At 34.2% G+C, this 12,241-nt stretch overlaps 1 protein-coding gene across 2 annotated transcripts in view; it reads left to right on the forward strand.

Moving 5' to 3' along the window:
• The window catches only part of SHQ1 (SHQ1, H/ACA ribonucleoprotein assembly factor), a 94,790-nt gene that overhangs the window by 32,875 nt on the left and 49,674 nt on the right, over positions 1–12,241 (forward strand). For both annotated transcript variants that reach the window (XM_074284097.1, XM_074284096.1), the window contains exons 7-9: positions 1,792–1,946; positions 4,668–4,721; positions 5,539–5,662. In XM_074284097.1, the coding sequence (XP_074140198.1) occupies positions 1,792–1,946; positions 4,668–4,721; positions 5,539–5,662 (333 nt within the window). The remainder of the gene's footprint in view (positions 1–1,791; positions 1,947–4,667; positions 4,722–5,538; positions 5,663–12,241) is intronic.

Raw genomic sequence — 12,241 nt, forward strand, 5'->3', positions numbered from 1 at the left:
TTAATTAGGTATAAAAACAAGACATCGATAAAAGTGAGGTAAAAATTTTTAAAAATTATGCCACAAAAATCAGAGGTTGTTTATAAAGAATATTCTCATTGAGGATTAGAAATGATATGCTCATTGAGCATTCAATACCAAGTCATCTTTTGTTCCTCTCATTTTCTCTTCCCTGTTTGCAAGGCTGTTGGCAAGAATCCAGGCAGTGATCATTTGTTCTTGTTAGGATATTGGTATATTGGAACAACTGCTAGAATTTTATTCAAAATCGTCTGTGCTGGGAAAAGCAAAGCATGTGCTTGTGCTCTTTGAGCAGAAATTTTTCATTCTTATATTCCCCATCACTTTCAGAAAGTTAAACTATTTTATGAGCATTTTGGAGCTGATTTATCTGTAATGTTGCCATAGCAGATAGCATGGAATAGATATTCCCATTTTTCAGATGAAGACTCAAAAGTAAAGAATGGGACAGGATACTTATTATTGTCATGACGATCTGCTGCTTTCAACTCATATGACTTTGCTTAGTTCTTCCTGAAATCACACAGTTTATTAGATAGGGTTCTGTATGAGGAATCCAGAGACCTGTTTGTGATCTTGTTCTTTCAATTAATTAGTTTGTAATATGATCTTGGAGAGTTTATTTAATCCCTCTGTGACTCATTTTTCTCTCTGAATAATTTAGGCAGTCTATATAAAGATGTTGTAAGGCTATAAGAATGGAATCATGTATATTTCCCCAGTAGATTTTAGAAGGAACTCAATGAATGATAAATAATATATGAAACAATCTGAACTCTGTGTGATGACACAAAAATTGATAATTAATTAGTCCTTTAATTTTATCTTAATCATGAAATTATTTTTTCAATGTCACATGATTCTGCTGTTGGTTGGGTCTGCAATTAATGATTGTTTTGACAATAAATTGATGTACTTTCCTCATAAGGAATCTAATTTTAGGAACAACTACAACAATTTTTGAGCAAAGTTTATTTCTTCATTAAATTAAAAACTGGTATTAGAAACACTTGGACCATTTACTTTATTTATTTATTTTTTTTTGCTGAGGCAATTGGGGTTAAGTGACTTGCCCAGGGTCACACAGCAAGGACCTCTTAAGTGTCCGAGGTGGGGATTTGAACTCAGGTCCTTCTGAATTCAAGGCTGGTGCTGTAACCACTGCACCACCTAACTGCCCCCCATTTACTTTATTTTAATAATGGGTCGAGGTTTGGAGGTGATCTTTTAAAAGTATTATTACTGTAGTGAGGAAAAAAAGCCCTAACCTTTTAGTTTCAGTTTAGGCAGTCTTATGGTGGGGTTCATAAACCCCTAGGAGCCAATGAATAGTTTTCAGGGGGTCTATGAATTTGAATGAAAAAAAAATTGCATCTTTATGATTGATTTCCTTTGTGATCTTGTACATTTTATGTTAAGCTTTTAATCATATCATTCTATAGAAAAGGGTTTATAGACTTCACTGGACTACCCAAGAAATCCATGGTATAAAAAAGATTAAGAACTCTTAGTCTTGTGGTTTCTTTTTTTATTAATTCTTTAATTGAATACCTTTATACAATTACATAATTATAGTATTTATTGAACATTGTTGAAATTTTTAAAGGATAAATGAGAATATGGTTCAGATTTTTTCTTCACTAAAGTTGCAATACTTTATTCTACTTTAATTTGGAGAAATCTAGATTTGTTAGTGGGTTATGAGAACATGGTTTTTCTTTAATGCTTTATCTTTGAAAATCTCTCTCTTTTTTTTTTTTTCCTTTCTAGTTTCTTTTTCTAAAGAAGAGAACTATCAACTTCTAAAATTTAAAAATAAGTCTTATCTGCTGGATAAAAGAGCTCGGTATCATGTATATTTTGGTTTGATTGACATTCTTTTGGCTTACTGCTATGAAATCCGTGTTACGGAAGGAGAGAGCAATGTAAGTATATGTTTATTTTGTGGAACATTGCATGTACCCAACTTTCTAAAACATTACCTGCCTGCTAGCAGAATCTGAAACCAGTTATTTGAATATGGTTCTTTAAAAAAACAACATGACATTTGTATTTAGTGGCCCTTTTCAGCTGTCAGTACTTGATTAGATGTAGGAATGAAAGGAGTAAGTAGTGAAGTATCCGTCTCATTCTGGTTTAACTCATCCTCTCCATTGGAAAATGACAGGATATTCTGATCCACGCAGTTGATATTGATCTTTTTCATTGCTTTCTGTTTATCAGGCCCTTCTGAAGTCAGAGGCTGGGAAGATCTGTCTCACAGAACTTAGTTGTATACTCACAAGTGCATAAAACAAAGGATGTACACACCCATGCAAGGCAGGGTTTCCTCCTTGGTGTAGGAGACTGTTGGGGAAGAGGGCGCAGTGCTTGGTACTGGGCACCTGCCTTCACGTGGTCCAACTGGTCGTTGGATAGGAGAGGAATCTGTGTTCTCCTTGGTTCCCCCGGAGCGCTGGGGAGAAGTAGCAGAGTCCAATCTAGGCTTGATTCTAGGAGGGAGGCGTGGCCCAATATGCAGTCAGGCATAAGAGGGATCTAACACATGTTAAAGGAGAGTAGAATTTCTATATTTTAACAGTTACTTCTCACTTAAAGACTTGAACCATTTTCCAGGTGTGTTACAGACAGTGTTTTCAGAGAAGACTTTCTCCTAGTCTTGAGGTTGTTTGATTCTCTGTATGTAGGATCTAAGGTTAGGCCTTCGATCTCGTCCCTCAAAGTGACCCAAATACAAAGCATGTTCTAGTATCTTCAGCTTGTTATGTATAAAAATTATATGATGAAACCTTGTGGGAGATAAATGATTGCCTTGTTTTTTTTTTTTTTTTAATTTAAAATTTGAAGTTTATCTGGTTGTTTTAGGTAGTGCTCACGAATGCAACAGTGAGTTAGTAACAACAGCAATTGTAACAACAACTAACCTTAACTGTAACTGTTGGGTTTTCAGAGTGCTCTTTATGTATTATTTCGTTTGAGCCTCACAAGAATTCTGGGTATGTGTTGTTATCCTCATTTTAGGAGCAGGAAGCTGAGCCTTAAAGAAGCGACTTTGTTGGGAGAGCTCCTCAAGTATCAGAGGCAGTATTTAGAATTCTGGTCAAAAACTGGAATGTTCATATTTATAGCGGATTAAAAATTCTGGGAGATTTTTGTTTTTTCCATGTAGTGAGCAAAGTTTGTGTGCCAAAGTTCTTAAATAGAATAACATGGCTCAAGTACTTTATTTATTAAAGATGTTGTAGTTGGTTTCATAAATTTATAAATAAAAAAAATTTATCTTTTAAAAATTCATGCTTGGATTTTCTTTGGGAAAAAATGACAGGTTAGGATTCTGCAATATCTCATTTGGCTACCATTTTGGATTTGAAGTTTGTATGTTTGAAGGCATAATAACATAATTTGAGATTTGTAGAATCTGCTGTACTCTCAGATCTCAGGTGTAGAAAGCTCTTTAGAGTCAGAGACAACATCTTAACAAAAATAATGATGATAATAGTTGATAAAAACTGATGATTTTTTTTTTTTTTTTTGATGAGAGGTGTTGCTTTGGCAGGCATCAATAAATTCAGAAGGACAAAGGCCGAGTAAGCACTTTATTTTAGTTACTACATCTAAAGGCTTAGCTTACCTAATATGTTTTGGTATACTTAGCAATAGAAAAATTTTATTGGTCCTTCAACCTTTTCATAAACCAAGTAGAAATTTGGTTCTCCAAAACATACCCATTATTGAATTTACTCGGGCAATTAGTGCATTAAAATAATAAGACAAAATGTGTTAAATCTAGGTTTAAAATATTGTTGTCCTACTGTTTTTGCCTAATGGCATTAAGTAGCCAAAAACAGCCCTTCAATGTCTTTTAAAAAGTGGAAACATGAAATAATGATTGAATTAAAAACCAAATACTTACTTAGAACTATCAATAAACTGATTCATTAACCTCAAAGAATTGAGTGTGCAGAGGCTTGTGGTGGTGCCTGATTGGGCAGTAATTCTGTAGTCCATGCAGTAGAACACCATTGGAAACATCCCTTTTGTCAAGATTGTCTTAACACAAAGGGTGCAGTGAGAGTTAATTGCTGCCCTTAACCCCATTCCTGAATAAACCTTGAGTCAGTCTGTTGCCAACAAAATAGACTCAGTCACTGTCTTGTCTTTGGAAAGAATTAGGTTGGAATGTGAAGGTCTTTTTATCATGAAAGTTTTGGTATGAGGTGGTTACTGGGAACTTGTTCCAATACAATAATATTAGTGTGTAGTATGTCAAACAAAAAAATGCAAGGAAATCTTCCTTCCTCTCTTTGAAAAGTTGATGAGTTCTTTGTTATAGTATAAATTTTCTTTCCTAGTTAAGATTAAAAGTGATGTTTTTTTCCCCCAAAAATTTATAAACTAGACCATTTTTTAGAATCAAGGAATGGGTCTTCTATTGCTGAGTGTCCATAGCACATTTTTATTCTGTACTCATAAGTACTTGTTAATTCTTAGATTTTCCAAAAATTCTATCACTATGACTCAGTTACTGAAAAACTGAAAAACTCAGTGTTCTTCTGCACTCCATTTACATTTATATTTGCTTTTTTTGTTTGTTTTAATTGATTTGATGTATGATGAATACAATTTTCTTCTCTAACCAAATAAAGGTTGAATCTCCATGGAATATCAGAAAACTAAGTGGAACATTGTCGTGGTTTGAGGTAAGATTTTCTGATGCTTAAAAGCTAATATTTCTACCTGAAGAGATTAATTTGTTCTTTTGAGAGAATTTTGACTTAGTCTTTATCTTGTCTTTAAAATAGAAATTGCATTTTGCACATTCTTTTAATATATTTGTGTCACATTTTGATACCATTAATTCAGTAATATTTAAGCAGGAATCCTTTTATGAGAAGCACCTAGTTTAGTTGCATGAATTTCATAAGTTAGGGAATCTGAAGAAGTAAGACTGAATAATGGCTCTGTCTGAAACTGGATAAGAGTGATGAAATGAGTTTTGAGGAAGATTGGGAACATTAGTGGAGAGGATTAGGGAAGCAGGAGTCCTGATGGTGAGATAAAGAGTATTTACAATGGTCCAGAAACAAGGGAGGGCAAACTCGTGCAAGGTTGGAAGCTATGTGTATATGTCTGGAGTAGAATGTATAAATTAAGCCATAATTTTGATATCTTAAGAGCATTGCACTTTATCCTTTAAGAAGATTTCATATGCATATGAGTTGTGTAATGTCATATGTTTTAAATTTCTTTACATTATTTTTAAAGTCTATAACCTCATTATACAAAGGAAAGAGCAGATATAATGAATGTATTGATCTAATAAAAATAAAATAACATACATTTTTTTATTATGAAGGGTTAAAATAATCTCTTTTGAAACTTAGTGTTTTCTGTGTACTTAATTTGGTGCTAATGTTCATGTTTTTATATTCTTTTATTGAAAGTCATGCCATCTGTTTAAAGATTTTTTTTTGTAATGTTTTCTGGAAATTAATAACTTTCAATAATAATTAACAGAGTTGGAATAATGTTCATGAAATCCTGGTTTCTTTTGGAAGAAGAGTTTTATGTTATCCCCTTTATCGACATTTCAAGCTGGTGACAAAAGCCTACATTGATACAATAAAGATATTGCAATTAGGTAAGATTCTTTTCTGAATGCTAAAATAGGAGAGATTCTCCCAACTTCCAATAAGGTAGGAGAATTATTTACCAATAGTCCTCAAGAAGGCAGGTAAGTTGATCTTATAAGTAGTGAAAATACATATTGTGTTATATCTGTCCTTAATACAGTATTCTCTTATTTTCTAGTTAAAAGATGAAATGGAGTCATTTGTGTAATACACTTGCTTATTTACTTCCATTGGTAAATCTTGTTTCCTCTTTAATGACTTTATACTTGGTGAAAGTATTTGTGGTTCCGTGATCCAGGCATTCCTTGCATGTCACAACTTCTCAGCGACTCAGGAATAATCTCCAAGAGGCATGAGGAACAATTCTTTGTCCCGCCATCAGCCAGGTGACAGTTAGCAAGGCTGATCTCAGGGAACCGAACCCCCTGAGGCTGTATCTGTACTCCAAGGCTTTCCAGCTTGGTATGAGTGGCCAGAATTTGAGCTTCATTGGCACGGCCTTTGAGGATCTCGGGCCGCAGGCCTCAGAGCTGGGCCCTAGCACCTCTAGCTTTGGAGACTGGGCAATTACAGGGTTATTTCACAACAGTAGCAGTGATTCACTTTATGTTTTACTAACTTGTATGCACACACACACACACACACACACACACCTGTGCACAGAGTGCACCTCCTTACTTTCTTTACAGAAGCAGCATCAGCTGAGTCATTGAGCGATTTGAGTAAATTGAAGAGTCAATTGATTTTTTGAACACAAGTTAAGATGTTATCTTTATTCTTACGGTTCCAGCCCATCATGATTTTTTGAATCAGGATTCTATTACTGATCTATAAGCTAAAGTTCTCCATTCCTGATAATACTGCTTCCTTTCTCCACAGTCTCAGAGATCATTGAAAGTAGCTCAGCACTCAAACCTGTCCTCTTTGTATAAAATACATACCTTTTAGATGAGCCCATTAGGGGCATACACATCCATTATAAGACTGTGTGTGTGTGTGTGTGTGTGTGTGACTCAGCAACAATATTTTTGCCTCCCCCGCTCACTCTCTCCAGGTCCCAGAAGAATTAAAATCCCTTATTACAAACATGTAGTTAGGTAAGTTCTTCTTTGGTCACTTCCAAAACTTCTTTGGCCACTTTCAAAAAAAAATTTGTCTCTCATTCTGTGCTCCAAGCTCTTCATCATTGTCAGAAGGGAGGTGGCAGGGTTCATCATTAATCTGCTAGGATCACAGCCATTATCAGTGGCGATAATTCTTTGGCTTAGATTTTTTTTTTTTTTAATTGAAAATCATTCCATTTGTTAAAGGATTTTTCTTTTTCTTTTTTTTTTCATTAATTTTTATAATTATAACATTTTTTGAAAGTACATATGCATAGGTAATTTTTTACAACATTATCCCTTGTACTCCCTTCTGTTCTGAATTTTTCCCCTCCTTCCCACCCCCTCCCCTAGATGGCAGGCATTCCCATACATATTAAATATCTTATAGTATATCCTAGGTATAATATATATGTGCAGAAACGAATTTTATTGTTGTTGTTGCAAAGGAAGGATTGTATTCGGAAGGTAAAAATAATCTGGGAAGAAAAACAAAAAAAAAATGCTCACAGTTTATACTCATTTCCCAGTGTTTCTTCTCTGGGTGTAACTGATTCTTTCCATCATTGATCAATTGGAATTAGATTAGCTCTTCTCTGTGTTGAAGTGTATAATGATCCCTTAGTTCTGCTCGTTTCACTCAGCATCAGTTGATGTAAGTCTCTCCAAGCCTCTCTGTATTTCTCCTGTTGGTCATTTCTTCCAGAACAATAACATTCCATAACATTCATATATCATAATTTACCCAACCATTCTCCAATTGATGGACATCCATTCATTTTCCAGCTTTTAGCCACTATGAAAAGAGCTGCCACAAACATTTTGGCACATACAGGTCCCTTTCCCTTCTCTAGTAGTTCCTTGGGGTATAAGCCCAATAGTAGCACTGCCAGGTCAAAGGGGATGCACAGTTTGATAACTTTTTGGGCATAATTCCAGATTGCTCTCCAGAATGGTTGGATTCTTTCACAACTCCACCAACAATGCATCAGTGTCCCAGTTCTCCCACAGCCCCTCCAACATTCATCATTTTTGTTCCTGTCATCTTAGCCAATCTGACAGGTGTGTAGTGGTATCTCAGAGTTGTCTTAATTTGCATTTCTCTGATCAATAGTGATTTGGAACACTCTTTCATGTGAGTGGAAATAGTTTCAATTTCATCATCTGAAAATTGTCTGTTCATATCCTTTGACCATTTATCAATTGGAGAATGGCTTGATTTCTTATAAATTAAAGTCAATTCTCTGTATATTTTGGAGATGAGGCCTTTATCAGAACCTTTACCTGTAAAAATGTTTTCCCAATTTGTTACTTCCCTTCTAATCTTGTTTGTATTAGTTTTGTTTGTGCAAAAGCTTTTTAATTTGATGTAATCAAAATCTTCTACTTTGTGATCAACAATGATCTCTAGTTCTCCTTTGGACACAAGGATTTTTCTTGATGCAATCTTTTTTGGAATTAGAAACTTTTAATGACAGTTAACAGAGTTAGAGTAATGTTCATAATTCTTTCAAAGTTAATTGTCTTGCCATATTTTGCGTTCTTTCTATACATTATTGTTTTCCTGATTCTGTTTACTCTGCATTAGTCATATAAGTCTTCCTAGGCTTATGTAAAACCATCTCCATCATTTCTTACTTCACAATAGTATTCTACCACATTCACAAACCATATCTTGTTCAGCCATTCCCTATTTGATGGACATTCCCTCAGATTCCCGTTCTTTACTACTTTAAAAGGAGCTATAACTATTTTTGGCATGTCTTAGGGTTTGCTTTGCTTATGAGTTCTTTTCATTTTAAAAATAATTAGTAGTTGTGATTGACTGTAGTCTGAACTAACATGCTAAAACATCCTTATAATTAAATGTTTAAAACTTATCTTATTGAAATTCAAACAATCATTATTGTATACGGTTGAAATAATTGTTCTCTTTCTCTTTCATAGAATAAACTTATTCCCCAAAGGGAGAAGATGGTCATTAAAATCCTAGGATTTAAAACAAATAAACACACATGCATACTATACACATGCATATGTACATGTGTGATCTATGTAGATAGTCATACTCTTAATTTGAAGTCTTATAGAAACTAGTTTTAATTTGGTCAGGCTACCAACATTTTGTACAACTTAAGCTGAAACAGTATTACTCTTCCTACTCTTAGGTTAGGCCTTGAATGAAGTGATAGGATTTTTATTTTTGTAATCTTTGCTGTTATTGTTAGTTCATTTGGGAACACAAACTTGATTTTTCCTCTAAATTTGGCTCGCTTTATTCTGCATAAATTCTTGGTACTTAATAGTCACTGAAATAATCCCATTTGTCGTTTGTTATGGCACAGTAATCTTTAATATATCACAGTTTGTTTAGACATTCTCCATTTTTCTAAGAAAAAATCTGAGGCACACTATCCTTAATTTCTACTTCATTTGTTTTATTTTTATTTGTTTTAAGTCCCCTTTTTGAATTGAAAAGTTTTATTCCCATCAGCAACCTTTCTTTTAACCCCCTTGCTTATTCCTACTTGTTTCCTTGATGACTCTGATGTACAAGCTCTGAGGGTATATTTTTGTTCAACTCTTCCTTTGTCTGTTTTAAATAAGAATGAGCTTCTTCTAATTCCCAATTCTTCCACCCCTTCATCAATATTTGTATACTCTTCTCATGCATTCCAATTAGAAAAACATAAGTTTTCTCCTGCTTCTTTTTCTATGTCAAGTTGGTGTATTCTTTTTACTCTCTATTCTCTTTTTCTCTTCAGCCCTCATAAAAAAAATTCAGTTCATCCCTCAGGATTCCCTTATTATTCTTAGAATAATTAATATTTTAAATGCATGGCAGAGAACAAAAGAAAGTAAGTAAAGCTGGATAGCTTTGAAAATAGTGTGTAGTATTATGTTGATTTTTTTTTTTTTTGAAATGAAAATTTATTGCTGTGTACCTGGCAATATTTTCTTATTTTGTACCTAATTTTAAAATAAATTTAAAAACTTTTAAAAAAAGAATAAGATTGAAAATTTGTATTTCTATTAGAATTTTAGAATTACTAGTGAAAACAAAATTCGAATGCAAAGTAAGGGTACAGTAAATAAGCAACCTTAGCATGAGTGAAGCTGTTTAAACTTTTAATACATTCCTGCAGGAAGTGGGTGTGAAAGTCAAAATAAGTTTTGAGTACAGAGGCAAGGTCATAGCTTTTATCCCTTTTTCCTGGCTGCAGAGTCCCTCCCCCATCTCCCCTGGAGTGATGACGTTAACATTCTTTCCTGATTCTCTTACAGTATACCCTTTAATATGGTTCCCCTCCTGTAAAATACATTGTATGACCATAAAATGAGCCTATCTCCTCCTAGGGAGGAGAAGTTAATATTTATGAAACAATTAAGCATGTGTACTCTAGCTTAGACCTTTGTTCTATTTTCAGCCTTTTTTTTTTTTAAAACTACACAACTAGTTCTGTCCAGTTTTATCTAGTTTCAACTAATTTCAGAAGTTCCTCTGTTCCCCTCCTCTGGACAATACTGGTTCCAGGCTTTCAGTTTTCTTCTGGTGTGGGAACGTAACTAATTATTGTTTCTCACATTACATCATAATATAACTCCTCCTAGTTCAATAAATTTTATTTTCTATATATCTTTGGACTCTCATGTTTATATTTCACAGTTCCTATTTCGTTTCAGTGATTTCATCAGATATTCTTCATAGTCCTTTATTCCATTAAAGGTCCATTTTCCCTCTAGAGGATGATGTGCGCCCAACTTTGAAGAGTATTTTATTCTGGGTTATAAGCTTCTAGCTTTTGTTAGAATAGTGTTTTCCAAAATATCCTCTCCTTTGTAGTGAAAGTTGCCAGGTCTTGGGTGCTCCCTGCTGTGGCTTCTTGGTACTTGAACTGCTTCTTTAAGGGTGCTTATAACATTGTGGAAGTTATGGAGTTTGGACTCCCAGGATTTTTGTTTTTGGATTTCTTTTCAAGAATTGAGCTAGATGTTTTCTTTTTTTACTTTGTCCTCTTAGTTTAGAGTAATTTTCAGTTATGAATACTTGAATATTTGTTGAGGCTTTTTAAATCATTGTTTTCTGAGAGTCCGATCATTTCTAAATTATTTCTTCATGACATTTTTTTCCAGATCAGTGGTTTCTAGTCATATGTTTAATATTTTTTTCCTCTCTTTTTTCAGTTTTTTAATATTATTTGAGTATTTCTTATCTCATGGAGTCATTGATTTCTATTTGAGCTTTTATGGTTTTTAGGAAGTCTGTGAATGAGTGGAGTTTTACATTTTTGAAGGTATTTGTTTTCTAATTCTTTCTTCCAAAGCCTTTTCTTTCTTTTTAAAATCTCTAGTGTCAGCACAATGCCATGCATATGGTAGCACTATTGAATGCTTTTTGAATTGATTTGGCCACATCATTTCTAAGACCCTTCCAAGTTCTAACATCTAGCAATTCTTCTCATTATTAAGAAAAACTGAAAAAAAAAAAAATCAAATACTAATTAGTCTGAAAGTAGAAGCTACTAGACCTTTTTATATCTGCCCTTTAGTACAAAACATACCACTACTGTGATTTTAAATTGTTAATATGGATGTATTAATTGCTTCTTAAGTTGACCATGCAATTTTTAATGCAAAATTAAATCCATTTTTCCAGCCTGAGCTATCTAGTCATGAATAAGATTAATATAACTATTTCTTTCATGTTAGTAAAATACCCAAAGAAAATAATTTTGCTTTTCTATTTCTCATCTTACAGATTCTAAACAATGCTTGTACCTTTCCTTGTAGAGAGGACCAAGTGTATTTGAAACAAGTGACCTTATAACAAGATGTTAACTCGGTGGAATTGAGATAATGATTCTCCAGTTTACATGTACTTAGTACTTAGTATAGTTCTACAAGATTGACACCTATGATAATGGTACTTAGAGTATAGAAGAGCTAAGAGATCTGGGAGGGAAGACAGAGGCCTAGAGGCCAGAGGCTGGAGGACAGATTTGAAAGCAAAGACCCTCGTGGTGGCTGTCCTATCTCCTTCACAGTCGCCCGGGGCCGGGCTAGCTTTCAGGGGGACCTTCAGAGGGCCTTGGTCATAGTGGAGAAGTGAAGGAGGTCAGGCCGGCCACCACAAGGGAATCTGTCTTCAAGTCTCTTCGAGTCCTCCTTCTCTAGGTCTGACTCTGACCTCTTAAATACTCTATTTCAATTAAATCCATTCATCATACTGAGCATAAGCCAATCGTTATATCACTAGGGAATCCTTACTTGTTATAAGATTAATTTAGTCTTACTGACCTAGAGAACTATTAATCACCATGCTAACCCAGATAACCATTGTCTCATCAATTCCACTGAGTTAGCACCTTGTTATAAGAATCCTTGCCGCAAGTATATTTCTCCAGAGTTCTGGCCCATTACATTTCCTCTTCCACTTGGGATTCTTTTTCTCATTACAAAATAACAACCATATTTATATACTTC

This window comes from Sminthopsis crassicaudata, chromosome 1 (genome assembly GCF_048593235.1).
Source record: "Sminthopsis crassicaudata isolate SCR6 chromosome 1, ASM4859323v1, whole genome shotgun sequence".
Lineage (NCBI taxonomy): Eukaryota > Metazoa > Chordata > Mammalia > Dasyuromorphia > Dasyuridae > Sminthopsis > Sminthopsis crassicaudata.